At 47.5% G+C, this 15,425-nt stretch overlaps 1 protein-coding gene across 1 annotated transcript in view; it reads left to right on the top strand.

Moving 5' to 3' along the window:
• Nucleotides 1-15,115, top strand: part of tmem260 (transmembrane protein 260) — a 38,199-nt gene extending 23,084 nt beyond the window's left edge. The window contains exons 7-19 of the mRNA XM_020488002.2: nucleotides 2,205-2,382; nucleotides 2,665-2,778; nucleotides 2,899-3,078; nucleotides 3,199-3,239; nucleotides 4,336-4,422; nucleotides 5,428-5,536; nucleotides 5,674-5,846; nucleotides 6,559-6,730; nucleotides 6,939-7,078; nucleotides 10,380-10,556; nucleotides 12,685-12,738; nucleotides 13,036-13,120; nucleotides 13,217-15,115. Coding sequence (XP_020343591.2) covers nucleotides 2,205-2,382; nucleotides 2,665-2,778; nucleotides 2,899-3,078; nucleotides 3,199-3,239; nucleotides 4,336-4,422; nucleotides 5,428-5,536; nucleotides 5,674-5,846; nucleotides 6,559-6,730; nucleotides 6,939-7,078; nucleotides 10,380-10,556; nucleotides 12,685-12,738; nucleotides 13,036-13,120; nucleotides 13,217-13,471 — 1,765 coding nt within the window. The 3' untranslated portion in view covers nucleotides 13,472-15,115. The remainder of the gene's footprint in view (nucleotides 1-2,204; nucleotides 2,383-2,664; nucleotides 2,779-2,898; nucleotides 3,079-3,198; nucleotides 3,240-4,335; nucleotides 4,423-5,427; nucleotides 5,537-5,673; nucleotides 5,847-6,558; nucleotides 6,731-6,938; nucleotides 7,079-10,379; nucleotides 10,557-12,684; nucleotides 12,739-13,035; nucleotides 13,121-13,216) is intronic.
• Nucleotides 15,116-15,425: the final 310 nt, after the last annotated feature.

A 15,425-nucleotide genomic window follows, 5' to 3' on the forward strand; every position in this document is an offset into this window, starting at 1 on the left:
GCGATTTTGGTCGATGTATTTTACTTCAGTAAGAGCTTGATGATTATTGTTCAAATTTCCAGGATTCTTTCCTCTTAAATGGTTTGGATGTTTCTTTAGCAGGGCAATGATCTCCCAATATCATCATGAAATACATAGCATTTCTGTACAGCATTTCTGTTTAGAATTCCTTTGTCATCCTGTAAATTACCCCAGTGATGAGACTGAGACATTCTGGCACACTAGATCAGTTCAGGGTAAAATACACTCGCTTGACAACATATTATTCTCATGCCATGTCTCAACCAGACAGCTATTGTCAGTGAGCCACAACATTACAACACAGCAGCATCCTGCAAAACACTGAGCTTTGATAACAGGAAACATGGCCACAATTGAGTCAGAGTCCCTTCCTCTTCATCTCTCTACCACGGGAGCAGCCAGCCCCAGACTTAGCCCAGAGAATGAGCCAAGGAGAGGCTAAAAGACTGACCGGGAACCCAGGCGGTCCTCTGCAGACAGACAGGTCATTTAAACCTGAGAGTACACACATCACTGGGTTGTTACACACTGACAGGCCCTAGGAGAGAGATGTGTCAGTCTCTCAGAAGGAATAAAGGGCCAGGGGACAGGAGTGTGATTGTGTGTATGCGGGAGTGTGCTTGTCAGGCAGGTCTGTAGAAGCCAAAGCAAGCCTGGTGTAATATCCCCATTACTTCCAGGGACCCCCACTACTGCGCAGCACCTTGCTCTACCTCAAAACCAGCCCCCCTGCTAAGCGTGTGGGCTGGGGTTAATTGCCACGCAGGGGGGTAGAATTGAGGGTGCGGGGAGTCCCTGCCCCTCAACAAATGTCCCCATCTGCCCCCACCCCTTCCTCCTACCCTTCAAGTTACAACTAATTCCTGGATCGGTGCAGTGAGAAAGACGCTGCTATCTCTTACTAAGACTGAACCCACACCCAGACACCCCTTCAACACCCCCCACTACAGCCCTGCATCACATAGAACACAGAGCGAAAAGACTGGAGGATAGGAGAGGTATTTTTTACTCTCCTCTCCGTCTCTTTTTTCTTGATTTACCGCGCTTTCCTCAGAAAGCTCCATTGTTCCCCTAGCCTAAGTCTCATCAGGCCTTTTGTGGCTGACTATCACAGCGGCAGGCAGCGAGCTGGAAATGTATAAATGGTATCATGCCTTGTGATTAATGGCGGTGCTTATGAGTCAGGTCTGATAACGGGCCTGCTCTCTACTCAATTTCAGATACCGTTAATGGAATCTGTCTTCTGCGATTGTAATGTGAGAGCGCCTAATTTGCTATGGAGCTTGAAGCTGTCACCGGCAAGGGATTGTGGGGTCATAAGGGACCTGGCAGCCGTTTGGCCTGCAGCTTGTATCTGCCGTGCTGAATAGAGCAGCTCTCTGCCTGTCAGTTAGCTGATAGGCTGATGAGGACTCTAAGCCACTCCACACAATGGCGGAAAGGGCCATACTGCCTGACTTCCTTAATTGTGGAGCCCGCTCATATTTCAGAGCCAGCGTGCCGGGGACTAGGCTGCTGTTTTTCTTCCTCTTTCTCCCCCTCAACTTTTTCCTCGTACTCTCCCCCCCCCCCCCCCCCCCCCCCCCCCCACACACATCTCTTTACTCTTTTTCTTTTCTTCCCCTTCTTCTCCTCCTCATCATTTGTTGTCCCTCTTCCTCTCCCACTGTCTCTCTTTCTAGTAAGTGGTGGGTCTTAGTATATGACGGATATATCCCAACTTTGCTTCAGTTACCACTAAAGAGATGGATGCAGGAGAGGAAGCAGGGGGAAACTTTTTGTGCACACATTATTGAAGTAAAGGACCATATCTCCCATAATGGTTATTTATGTCAGGTTGCTCTGGTGCTGCTGGAGAGGAAGGTTGAAGGATAGGTATGGGAATGGCCTAGATTTTAGATAGTACCTATAGCTATGCAAATCTAAGATTTATTGAAATGACTGGTACTCCATAATTAACAAAAATGTGCCAATGATTTTTTGAGCAATCATATACGTCAATCCTAAATATGATTTTCAGATCTAGCTTTGGGATAATTACTCATGCCCACATTGCCCGGAGCTACTCATACCTATGATTGGACAGTTACTCTACAATTAAAAACAGAAAGAAATTCTATGATTTCTTGAGCAGTTAAATTTGTGTGTTAACCCCCGTGCCTCACCCTCTCCTTCTACTCTAGACTGGCAGGCCCAGGGCCGGGTGCGGTGCTGGCTGGGGGGGTGTTTGCTGTGTCCAGGCTCAGCTGGCAGTGGTCGGTGGTGGCTGAGGTCTTCTCCCTCAACAACCTCTTTGTTGGGCTCCTCTTCTCCCTGACTACCAGCTTCCACTGTGCTGACAGTGCCCCCCAGAGGAGGAAGGTAACCCAGCCCTCGGCACACACTCCCTCCACAGCTTCCACCCTCACACGGGACAGAACATGCATATCAGCCACATCTCCCAGACCAGATAGACTGTTCCGTGGTGATATCACAACTGGTGATATCACAACTGTCTGCCTCAGGAAACTATACTGTACAACCTATAGAAATATGGTGTGAATTTACAGATTTCATGTTTCGTCATTTGATTTGTATATTTCTTTCAATGACAGAAATGCTATATATAATATGAGGAATTAAGTCTCCTCTTGTTGTTGTCAGGTTTCCCATTGGGGGGCGCTGTGCTGTGGCCTGGGTCTGTGTAACCAGCACACTCTGGTGTTGTACGTGGTGGTCATCATTCCCTGGGTCCTGCTCCAACTCTACTCTCACAGAGTAAGTTTAACGACAGGCTCTTCTCCATCTGAGTGGCCATAGAGACATAACACAACCAGGTAGAAGAACTGGCCCATCTGTAAGGATGCTGAATAGATCTTTATTGTGTGATTGTGTCAGGAGCTGTCTGCCTGTGGGGTGATGTCTCTGGGACTGTGTTTCCTGGGGGGTCTACTGCCCTACGTCTACCTGCCTATCTCCTCCTACCTGAACACAGCTCGCTGGAGCTGGGGAGACCAGACTTCCCTCTCAGGCCTCTTTACTCACCTACTGAGGACTGAATATGGCACCTTCAGCCTGGTACATACTTCTATACATTTACCTGTACCAACATACATTATCTTTGAGCTTGACCACAAACTCTAGTGTGGGACGTGTAGTGGTGATTGATGTGGTTGTTTCTTTAATATGTGACCCTAGGCCAAGACAGAAGGTACCGGGAACCTCACCATGATGCTAAAGTGAGTATGCCCATCTTTATTAGAATATTCATTCACATTTTACAGATGAAGTCATTGCTATAGCATGAATTGTTCTGGTGTCTTGCTTTTAAATGTTGTGCATTTGAAGGTCATTCATTGGATAATGTGATCTGTAGAAGTGACAGAGTGGGTTTTCTCATGGTTTTGGCTCGAGACAGACAGGTTTAAACATCACACAAAAACCCATCAGTTCTGTTCTGAAGGAGGCAGCCCATCCATCGCCAGCACTGGAGCCCGTCTCTCTCCTCTCTCTCTCTTTTGTTCTTCCCTCTCTCCCATCAAAGCAGAACTGAACCTGCTTAGAGGGCCAAATCCCTGTGTTCTGTTTCTCCAGCAGTTTGAAATGATCACTCTGCTCTGGTGTTTAAGCGTGACAAGCTGTGATGACAGACACTGCAATATAGCGGAGAGATTTGTTTTCCTCCAACAACCCCCTCCATCTCCCCCCTCCGTCATCCAACTTCTGTAATTGTCTATGGCTGACGACGGGTGGGGAGTATGCGTCTTAAGACCCCCCACCACCAGCCCCCCCGTCTGGCCCCCGCCCCCTTCCATCACCCCTGCTGGTTGATGGACAAGCACACCTTCAAGACAAGGGAGAGAGGCAAGCATGACAAGCATGTCACATCGGGGATGTAAACTCCGCTAGACAAGCTGACACAGTCTCACACACATATACACACACACACACACACACACACACACTCTCTCTCTCTACCCTGATAGAGACTCAATAAGCCATCAAATAGAGATGGGTATTAAAGAAGATGCTCTGGGAAAGTGTCTCTGTGACTGACAGGCACTCTGACATGGGTTGAGTGGAGGACACATTCATTGGTGTCTGTCGCTCGAATGGGAATGGAAGGGTGGGGACTGGGGGTGCATACAGTCAACAGCGTTAGTCTGTTTGATTGGGGGGGGGGGGGGGGGGAACCGTTACTGGTGTATTCCAATCTGATGAGGAGGAAATGAGAGGACATTCAGTAATTGGTGTCCTTCAGTGATGGAGGTTAGAGGGATGCGGTCATCAGAGGTTTTGTGTGTGTGTGTGTGTGTGTGTGTGTGTGTGTGTCAGGGCTCAGCTGGACCACTGTATGGCTGACCTGTCCCTCCCTGTGCTGTTCCTGGCTGGACTGGGCATGTTCCTCATCTCCTGGGACAGGTAAGGAAACACCTGGCAGACGAACCTTGCTTCAGGGCAATTATTAGCATTTGGGATGTGAATTTGAATCCCTTCCCACCACCTACCTACCCCTATCCATTCCCTGCCTCACCCTATCCATTCCCTGCCTCACCCTACCCACCCTCTGCCTCACCCCATCCATTCCCTGCCTCACCCTACCCACCTTCTGCCTCACCCTACCCACCCCCTGCCTCACACCTACCCACCCTCTTCCACCCACTACCCACCCTCTTCCACCCCCTACCACCTCCTACCCACCCCCTGCCTCACACCTACCCACCCCCTACCCACCCTCTTCCACCCACTACCCACCCTCTGCCTCACCCTACCCACCCCCTGCCTCACACCTACCCACCCCCTACCCACCCTCTTCCACCCCCTACCCACCCTCTTCCACCTCTCTTGGGGGGCACTTTGATACACTTGGCTTTACACACAGACACACAAGCATGTATGTACGTGAACGCCTGCACACACACGCAAACATACGTGGGTCATTCCATTGATATTCCATGGAAAGTCAAGTTTCCTGAAATACAGCATAATAAATATGCTATTTTTTCCAATTCTCATTTCCATTCACATAATTGTGTTTTGATTACCACTAGGGGATAGTGCTTTTTCGTTCGTTTATAAAACCATTTACAACCATCCTCTGTGCTGTAATGGTGATGTGAGGCAGAGTGGTTGGCCCGTCACACAGTGACTCACACACTGTCATCCAGACCCAGTATTAGGAAAGCAATCATGCTGTGGGCTACAGAACATGTTAGCTGTAATAGTGAGTCTGTCTACAGGCGGTGTGATGTTATCTCTCCTGTACCTTGATGAATTTGGGAGTGAATTGCACTGGATCTATTTTCATGTATTTGTTGGGAGGGTGAAAATAAATGTGATATTGAGAAAGTAATATATATGGTATTTTTGTGTATATGTCTGTGTAAGGCCAGTTCTCTCATGGCGATGCCTGTCCTTCCTCTCCAGGAGACGCCTTGTTGTTCCCTGGCTACTGACGGCCATGCTGCTACTCTACTCCCTGTTCTTTGCCTGGAGAGCCAACCTGGACATCAGCAGACCCCTACTGCTGGGAGTGGTGAGTGATGGGCCATGGGGCTTAGTTAGGGCAGGCAGGGAAAACGGGCAGGGACGCTACTGGATGCGCCTGAGTTGGGATGCCACAGTCTCCTCTGACCCAGGTAAAAGGCTGTGTTGTGTGTTTGGTCTCTGCAGGTGGAGCGGTTCTGGCTTCAGAGCGATGCTGTGGTGTGTGTGCTGGCTGGGCTGGGCCTGAGTTGGACACACACAGGCCTGGAGAGGAGGCTAGGCCATGGGGGTCTGTGGAGGGCCGGAGGCTGGCTCTTCACCGTAGGTGTCCTGGCACACATGGTGCACTCCAACCATCGGTAATCATAACCTGTCAACTGACTTAGGCTTGATGGCACATCCTGTGTGTGGGGCTATAACACTGTAGTATCTTCACCGCCAACTGTTTTCAAGGTTTGCCGCACAAACTAGAAAATACATGTTGTCTAATAGGTAGGGGGTCGCACACAACGTGTTGAGTCTTTTACTCCCAAAACTCCCTCCACACTAGTCTCACCTGAGCTAACCCAGTAGTTCTCTCTGTACTTCAAACTGGAGCCTGCACTCCACATGGCAGGTATTTTATTCTCCCGTCTCTCCTCACCCCATGGTGGGGGCTAAAGAGAGGCACGGTTAGCACATAGATTTCACTGTGAATGCTGAGTGTGAGATGTTAGCCATGAGAGGCAGCAGATTACACCAGCATGGCGCTGCGCTCTGCCTGGCAGGCTGAGGCCGCTATCACACAGCTGCTTTGATCAGGAGGAGAGCCTGGCCTACACTGTCAGACCCATTGCACCTGTCTACCCACGATTAGATAGGCAGAGCTGGGGCTGTGACAACTTACCACAGAGCAACTTGAAAGCATGCATACAGTACATGAATGCACACACACAATCCTCAGAAGTGAAGACCTACAAACACAACCTCGCTGCTGTGTACACAAACGTACACTTGTTAAGTGTCAGTGTGGTTAGAGAAAATATGTTAGCTCCCGTTGACTTGTAAAGGTTTGTGTTGCATCCCTCCCAGAGAGTGTGATCAGAGCATTAACAGTGTTGTGGAGCGGTTCGGCAGGGAGCTTCTGGCCTCTGTTCCTCCAGACTCTATCATCCTGACCCGGGGAGACCTCCCAGGGAACTCCCTGCGCTACCTCCACTACTGCCAGGGGGTCCGGCCTGACGTACACCTCGTTGACCAGGAGGTTAGTACTGAGCCTTATATTGGGTTTATTTAGGCCCAGGACACCATGCCTAGCTTTTGTATATATTATAATTAGAGCTATATTATAATAGAATTGGAAATGAATCTGAACCTGATACTGAAGACAGGCCATACAAGTTAGACAATAGAGTTGCGATGATGATGATCTCAGTAAGGCTCCTATTCATTACTACTCTCTCCCCCTCCAGATGATGACGTACAGCTGGTACGTGGCCAAGCTGGGCCAGCATCACCCTGGGGTTCATTTCCCTGGGCTCTGGTGGGACCCGGTCCACACTGAGGAGAAGGACACCTTCAGTCTGGAGCAGTTCCTCTCTCACAACACACGGTGAGTGAGAGAGTGAGTGAGTGAGTGAGTTGAGAGAACTGGTGAGGTTGAATGGGAGCACTGAGTGGTTGATACAATGATCAGTGCATTGAGGAAATAAGACTTATAACTGCTGCCTCAAGAGTAACAATGCTTCAGCCATATGTGGGAAAGACTGCAGAGAAATACTGAATACATAATGAGTAGATATGATTTACTGTGTGACTACTGTATCCATCTGACTATAGTAGTCTGGGGAAACATAGATCAAATGGGTTGGACAGTCATTTTAAGAGTCCTTAAAATGCCAAGCCCACCAGGGGGCAGTGTTTGCTTGGCCAACATGAACGTCTCTAAGGGGGGCAACACTGACCAGTGGGATCAACCCTGTAGGGCACAGCACGGGAGAGGAGAGTGGAGCAGAGCAGTAGGAATGGGAGAGAGCTGAATGGTGTGTGTGCACATGCTCATCTGTGTATTTGTTGGGTAAGACTGGAGGCATACAGTAACCAGTCAAGAGTTTGAACACCCTACTCATTCAAGGGTTTTTCTTTATTTTTACTATTTTCTCCTTTGTATAATAATAGTGAAGACATCAAAACTATGAAATAACACATATGGAATCATGTACTAACCAAAAAAGTGTTAAACGAATCTAAATATATTTTCAAAGTAGCCACCCTTTGCCTTGATGACAGCTTTGCACACTCTCTCAACCAGCTTGGCATTCTCTCAACCAGATTCACCTCAAGACTTTTCCAACAGTCTTGAAGGAGTTGCCACATATGCTGAGCACTTGTTAGCGTCTTTTCCTTCACTCTGCGGTCCAACTCATCCCGAAACATCTCAATTGGGTTGAGGTCAGGTAATCGTGGAGGCCAGGTCATCTGATGCAGCACTCCATCACTCTCCTTCTTGGTCAAATAGCCCTTACACAGCCTGGAGGTGTGTTGGATCATTGTCTTGTTGAAAAACAAATGATAGTCCCGCTAAGCACAAACCAGATAGGATGGCGTATCGGTGCAGAATGCTGTGGTAGCCATGCTGGTTAAGTGTGCCTTGAATTCTAAGTGAATCACCAACAGTGTCACCAGCAAAGCACCATCACACCACCTCCTCCATGCTTCACGGTGGGAAACACACATTTTTTATTTTATTTTTTATTTTACCTTTATTTAACCAGGTAGGCAAGTTGAGAACAAGTTCTCATTTACAATTGCGACCTGGCCAAGATAAAGCAAAGCAGTTCGACAGATAAAACGACACAGAGTTACACATGGAGTAAAAACAAACATACAGTCAATAATGCAGTATAAACAAGTCTATATACAATGTGAGCAAATGAGGTGAGAAGGGAGGTAAAGGCAAATGCGGAGATCATCCGTTCACCTACTCTGTGTCTCACAAAGAACCTAAAGTCTCATATTTGGACTCATCAGACCAAAGGACAGATTTCCACTGGTCTAATATCCATTGCTTGTGTTTCTTGGCCCAAGCAAGTCTCTTCTTATTGGTGTCATTTAGTAGTGGTTTCTTGCAGCAATACAACCATGAAGGTCTGATTCACACAGTCTCCTCTGAACAGGTAATGTTGATGTGTCTGTTACTTTAACTCTGTGAAACATTTATTTGGGCTGCAATTTCTGAGGCGGGTAACTCTAATGAACTTATCCTCTGCAGCAGAGGTAACTCTGGGTCTTCCTTTCCTGTGGCGGTCCTCATGAGAGCCAGTTTCATCATAGCGCTTGATGGTTTTTGCGACTGCACTTGAGTAAACATTCAAAGTTCTTGAAATGTTCCAGATTGACTAACCTTCATGTCTTAAAGTAATGGTGGACTGTCATTTCTCTTTGCTTATTTGAGCTGTTCTTGCCATAATATGGACTTGGTCTTTTACCAAATAGGGGCTCTCTTCTGTATACCACCCCTACCTTGTCACAACACAAATGATTGCCTCAAACGCATTAAGAAGGAAAGAATTTCCACAAATTAACTTTTAACAAGGCACACCTGTTCATTGAAATGCATTCCATGTGACCACCTCAAGAAGCTGGCTAAGAGAATGCCAAGAGTGTGCAAAGCTGTCATCGAGGCAAAGGGTGGCTACTTTGAAGAATTAGTAGATTTGGCTATTTCAGCCACACCCGTTGCTGACAAGTGTATAGAATCAAGCACACAGACATGCAAACTCCATAGACAAACATTGGCAATAGAATGGCCTTACTGAAGAGCACAATAAAAATCAAGAAAAACCCTTGAATGAGTAGGTGTGTCCAAACGTTTGACTGGTACTGTATGTGCTTCCCATGTATGCCTATTCAGTTCTATTAGCAGCCACCTGGGTTTGTGGGGAGAGTGGGTAGTGTTTGTGGGGAGAGTGGGTAGTGTTTGTGGGGAGAGTGGGTAGTGTTTGTGGGGAGAGTGGGTAGTGTTTGTGGGGAGAGTGGGTAGTGTTTGTGGGGAGAGTGGGTAGTGTTTGTGGGGAGAGTGGGTAGTGTTTGTGGGGAGAGTGGGTAGTGTTTGTGGGGAGAGTGGGTAGTGTTTGTGGGGAGAGTGGGTAGTGTTTGTGGGGAGAGTGGGTAGTGTTTGTGGGGAGAGTGGGTAGTGTTTGTGGGGAGAGTGGGTAGTGTTTGTGGGGAGAGTGGGTAGTGTTTGAGGGGAGAGTGGGTAGTGTTTGTGGGGAGAGTGAGTAGTGTTTGTGGGGAGAGTGGGTAGTGTTTGTGGGGAGAGTGGGTAGTGTTTGTGGGGAGAGTGGGTAGTGTTTGTGGGGAGAGTGGGTAGTGTTTGTGGGGAGAGTGGGTAGTGTTTGAGGGGAGAGTGGGTAGTGTTTGAGGGGAGAGTGAGTAGTGTTTGAGGGGAGAGTGAGTAGTGTTTGAGGGGAGAGTGAGAAGTGTTTGAGGGGAGAGTGAGAAGTGTTTGAGGGGAGAGTGAGAAGTGTTTGAGGGGAGAGTGAGAAGTGTTTGAGGGGAGAGTGAGAAGTGTTTGAGGGGAGAGTGAGAAGTGTTTGAGGGGAGAGTGAGAAGTGTTTGAGGGGAGAGTGAGAAGTGTTTGAGGGGAGAGTGAGAAGTGTTTGAGGGGAGAGTGAGAAGTGTTTGAGGGGAGAGTGAGAAGTGTTTGAGGGGAGAGTGAGAAGTGTTTGAGGGGAGAGTGAGAAGTGTTTGAGGGGAGAGTGAGAAGTGTTTGAGGGGAGAGTGAGAAGTGTTTGAGGGGAGAGTGAGAAGTGTTCGAGGGGAGATGGATAGCTAGGGTTAGGTCCCTTCAGGGTTTTCCAGCCTTGCCCACTTCAGAAGCACGGTGCCTGCCTGATTGTGTGTGTCTGCAGGTGGGCCGTGCTGGCCTGCATCGGGCTGCCTGACGGGGACCCCAGCTGGGAGAGGAGCTTCTCTCGCTGGCCCCTAGGCGTGTGTGACCACCTGGTGCCTGCCCAGGAGCACTTCCACCCAGAGGAGTGGGCCCGTCGCACCCGCTACATCTATAACTGGACCGAGCCACACAACAGGTACACAGTACATTACACACAAAACCCAGAGGGCCCACTGGAGGGGTGGGGGGGAGAGGCCTACACTCCATGGGGAGTCTATGGGATTCTGCTAGTCACCTTGGAAGTGGTCATACTGTAAGCCAGATATCAAACTCATTCCACAGAGGGCTGAGTCTGTGAGTTTTCATCCCTTGGACTTGATTGATGAATTAAGGTCACTGATTAATAAGGAACTCCTCTCACCTGGTTGTCTAGGTCTTAATTGAAAGACGCTAGGCCCTCCATGGAATTAGTTTGATACCCCTGCTGGAGGCCTATGCCATATCATTTCTGTACACTTACTGTATGTTTGTTTCTACCATGACAAACATGCTAGTTAGGAATCCATTGAGGAATCTTATGTCCATAGATACTCTTTGGTGTTGACTATTCCTTCTCTATGTGGTCTTTCATAATACTGGCAGAGAACCAACATTCCTACAGCAAGGTTTCCTCTGTTTTCCGTGCTCTGATCCAGAAGCTCTTTCTGCATTATACCAAAGCAAGACATTAGGCCTTCAGCTATTTGAAATGAGACTGAAGATGAAACATAATGAGTTTCTTATTGCGTTTTGTCAATAAGTGTGTCAAAAGTGGAATTAGTCAAAGCTCCATATTCTGTTGCCGTTGCCAGCAGCCCCTCATTCACTGCGATAATCATGGCTGAATACTGTGACGTTATTTCCCTCGCCCTCACAAGCGTGTCCGTCGATGCCTACAAGCCAAATATTAGCTCAGAACCCTGTTAAAATATTATTTTGAAGAAGAAGAGGTCAAGTGTTTATACACAACCAAATGGAAAAGGATATGTGGGTTATTCCATGTCTAATGTGTTGGTGGTGTTGCTCTGCCGTCTGATGTTTTGACAGTACTGTCTATATTCACATTAGGTTTGTGAAAACCTAAACCTGCATACTTGGTTGAACAATATACACTGAACATAAATGTAAATGCAACACTTAAAGTGTTGGTCCCATGTTTTATGAGCTGAAATAGAAGATCCCAGAAATTTTGCATATGCACCAAAAGCTTATTTCTCTCAAATTTTGTGCACAAATCTGTTTACATCCCTGTGAGTGAGCATTTATCCTTTGCCAAGATAATTCTTCCACCTGACAGGTGTGACATATCAAGAAGCTGATTAAATAGCATGATCATCACACAGGTGCACCTTGTGCTGTGGACAATACAAGGCCGCTCTAAAATGTGCAGTTTTGTCACACAATGCCACAGATGTCTCAAGTTTTTTGAGGGAGCGAGCAATTGGCATGCTGACTGCAGGAATATCCACCAGAGCTGTTTCCAGAGAATTGAATGTTAATTTCTCTACCATAAGCCGCCTCCAACGTTGTTTTAAAGAATTTGTCATTACGTCCAACCGGCCTCATAACCGCAGACCACGTTTATGGCGTCGTGTGGGCAAGCGATTTGCTGATATCAACGTTGTGAACAGAGTGCCCCATGGTGGCGGTGGGGTTATGGTATGGGCAGGCATAAGCTACGGACAACGAACAGAATTGCATTTTATCGATGGCAATTTGAATGCACAGAGATACCGTGACAAGATCCTGAGGCCCTTTGTTGTGCCATTCATCTGCCGCCATCACCAAGTGTTTCAGCATGATAGGCTAATGCACGGCCCCATGTCGCAAGGATCTGTTTACAATTCCTGGAAGCTGAAAATGTGGCCTGCGCACTCACCAGACATGTCACCCATTGAGCATGTTTGGGATGCTCTGGATTGTCGTGTACGACAGCGTGTTCCAGTTCCCGCCAATATCCATCAACTTTGCACAGCCATTGAAGAGGAGTGGGACAACATTACCAGGCAACTACCCTTTTTTTAAAGGTAGCTGTGACCAACAGGTGCATATCTGTATTCCCAGTCATGTGAAATCCATAGATTAGGGCCTAAATAATTTATTTGAATTAACCGATTTTACTTATATGAATCTTTGAAATTATTGCATGTTGCGTTTATATTTTTGTTCAGTATATATTAAAACCAATAATGATACAGAATGAATATGATAGTGTGGAAGGAATGATGCATAAGAAAAGCCCCAGAGGTGTTGAGATTAAGAGCTGTTTTTGTGTCCGGTTCCAGTTTCCACCCAGGGTCCTGGGAGAGGGTGGCTAATGAGGAGATGTGGCAGGCCAGGTACAGTAAAGAGTTAACACTGAAGACACTGACTCCTTCTCTGTTACGGTCACTGTATATGTATAGTTTACAGATAGAGCCTCTATGACAGATCACCCTTGTCTGCTAGCTTAAACATCTACATAACCCAGTCTGGTGTGGTAGAGCACCAGCTATTCTACATGAAATGCTGTTGTGTAGCTAGCATCTACATAAATCACTCTATTCTGCGAGTGCATCTCTGCAGATAGATCTCTACGGTTCATCCATCCATCCAGCACTTAGCTCTGAGCCTGTGATGTATCCTCTTTGTTTCAGGATGAAGACGGCTTTCTTTCTGTTTGACCTGGCTGAGAGGATCCAGGGAGAGGGGAAAGCTCGCCTGTTTGAGCTCTCCTACACTGTGAGTCAGTCCTCCCATAGTAAACATATAGGAGTATGAGCATAAACCAATAGATTATAGTTATTGTGTACAAGTTGTGTTCTTTGTGATTGACAGCTGTATAAGGAGATCGTGGAGAGCCATACAGACTACCCTCCCAACTGGGATAAAAATCTGGCCCTGGCCAGCGAGAGGCTCCTGCGTTCAGGGAAGCAGGGCCACAGCCCTGACAGCCTGCTGACCTGCAGCATCCAGCACTTCAGCCTGTACCTGGACAAGGAGCCCACGGACTCCCAGGCCCCCGCCATCCACACCGCCGTCTCCCACCTGCTGCAGGAGAGGACCAGGCTCCGGCAGAAACACACCCCGTGAGGGAGGGGAGTGTCAGATAGAGCAGGCATACAGGAAGTACTGCAGGACACCATGGAGACTTAGGAGGAGAGGTCCTCTCAATGAGTGTGGCAGCCAGGGGATGTTGACTGACCTACAGGCTGCGTCTGGTGCTCTAACTTCTCTGGTGGTTGGGATGAAGGGTTTTCTCAGGGGTTGAACACGCCCAGTACAGTGGAGAGTAGACTGGGCTCTACCGGCAGTCATCATGGACAAATGTATGTATGATGCCCTGGAAAATTCTGTGATGAAGTAAGGCAGGAAAAACATCCCTTGTCAAAGAATTGGCTACAACATGGGACCTAATATGGAGGTAGTGCTGGTGATGGGGTTCTCTTTGATGAGGTGGGGTTGTCCAGACAAACAGAAACCAGGCTGCACCTCACACTGCAGCAATGTTTTCCACTGGGGACATTACATGACTTTTGCAGCCTGGATTGAACCCAATCAAGCTGTTCAAGTCTCCCACACATACACACTTGTATTTACTATTTCCCTGTCTAATTCTTCTCTCTCTCTCTCTGCATCTCTTTCTCTCAAACAGCTTTTAACGTTATGATTATGTGGCCGTGGCCACCTGCTGATTTAGTTATCTTTTTCTCCCATTAGGTGGCAGGGCTGAGATTGAGGGAAACCCAATTTGGGTACAGAAATGGGAGATTAGAGCAGGCTCTTAATCTGTGACAGATTTGTGCATTGCCACGCTGTCCTGGGCTCTGGTCTCTTAGCGTGACCCTGGCTCCCAGTCGCCACCCCTGCCCACCGACTATCCATCCATCTGAGTTGGTCCTTTAAAAACGAATGGATTCAATGAGCTTTTTTTTCTCCCTTTGACGACAGAGCTATAATCCCTCATAGATTTAAATTAAATATGAAATGTTACAATGCCAGGGACCCTTTCAGAGGTGTGTGTGTGTGTGTGTGTGTGTGTGTGTGTGTGTGTGTGTGTGTGTGTGTGTGTGTGTGTGTGTGTGTGTGTGTGTGTGTCCCTCCAGTGATACGCAGAGAGGAAAAACACACGCGCACACACCGAGCAGTGGAACGCTTTCATTTCCAGAGAGACATTCCATCACGCAGACATCGAGTCACAACCACAGTCACGCAGACACTCAGCGACGTTGCATCCAGACATGCAAAGGTCCTCAGCAGCACGACCCACACTCCTGGATAGATGGACTCAGTCAATTGAGGCTGGTCTGAGAGACATGGTGATTCAGTACACTTAATTACATCTTTAACTACTTTCCCTTTCATTCCTTCTCCCCTCTGTTCTCGCATAGACTTTCTACCTAATTTACCGTAAACATTCTCAGTCTGTGAACATGCCATTTCACTCTTTTGGGGCTGGTGTGTTTGATATTTGGGCGCCACTGATTTCTATGAGACCTGGTCCACAGCCACTCCTGTGTCCTGTCCTGTCATCTGCTCTCATTGTACTTTTAATGGCATGGACAGAGAGGGCAGAGCACTAGAAGTGCTGCTCTGGGTCCTTTCAGAAAACAACCTGCCCTCTGCTCTGTCCACGGCGCTGGCTGATGAGAACGGGCCTAGGACAGATGGTACATCTCTCTCTCTCAGAAAAAAATATTTTTCTGTTCTCCAAAGATTAAAATACTCTAAGAAAGATTTTTTCCACTTTAGCCTGTTATGGCTGCATCCCTTTGTTCTCAATTTCCGCCTGAAGACATACCCTAATCTAACTGCCTGTAGCTCAGCCCCAGAGGCAAGGATATGCATATTCTTGGTATCATTTGAATGGAAGCATTCTGAGGTTTGTGGAAATGTTAATTGAATGTAGGAGAATATAACACAGTAGATCTGGTGGAAGAAAAGAGAAAGAAAGAGCATAAGTTTTCTGTTTTTTATTGTTGTAGTATCATATCCTAGAATAGCCACACAGTCAGATAGGATGCTGGAGATAATTTTGATTGATAAC

The sequence above is a fragment of the Oncorhynchus kisutch genome, linkage group LG7, assembly GCF_002021735.2.
Source record: "Oncorhynchus kisutch isolate 150728-3 linkage group LG7, Okis_V2, whole genome shotgun sequence".
Taxonomy (NCBI): domain Eukaryota; kingdom Metazoa; phylum Chordata; class Actinopteri; order Salmoniformes; family Salmonidae; genus Oncorhynchus; species Oncorhynchus kisutch.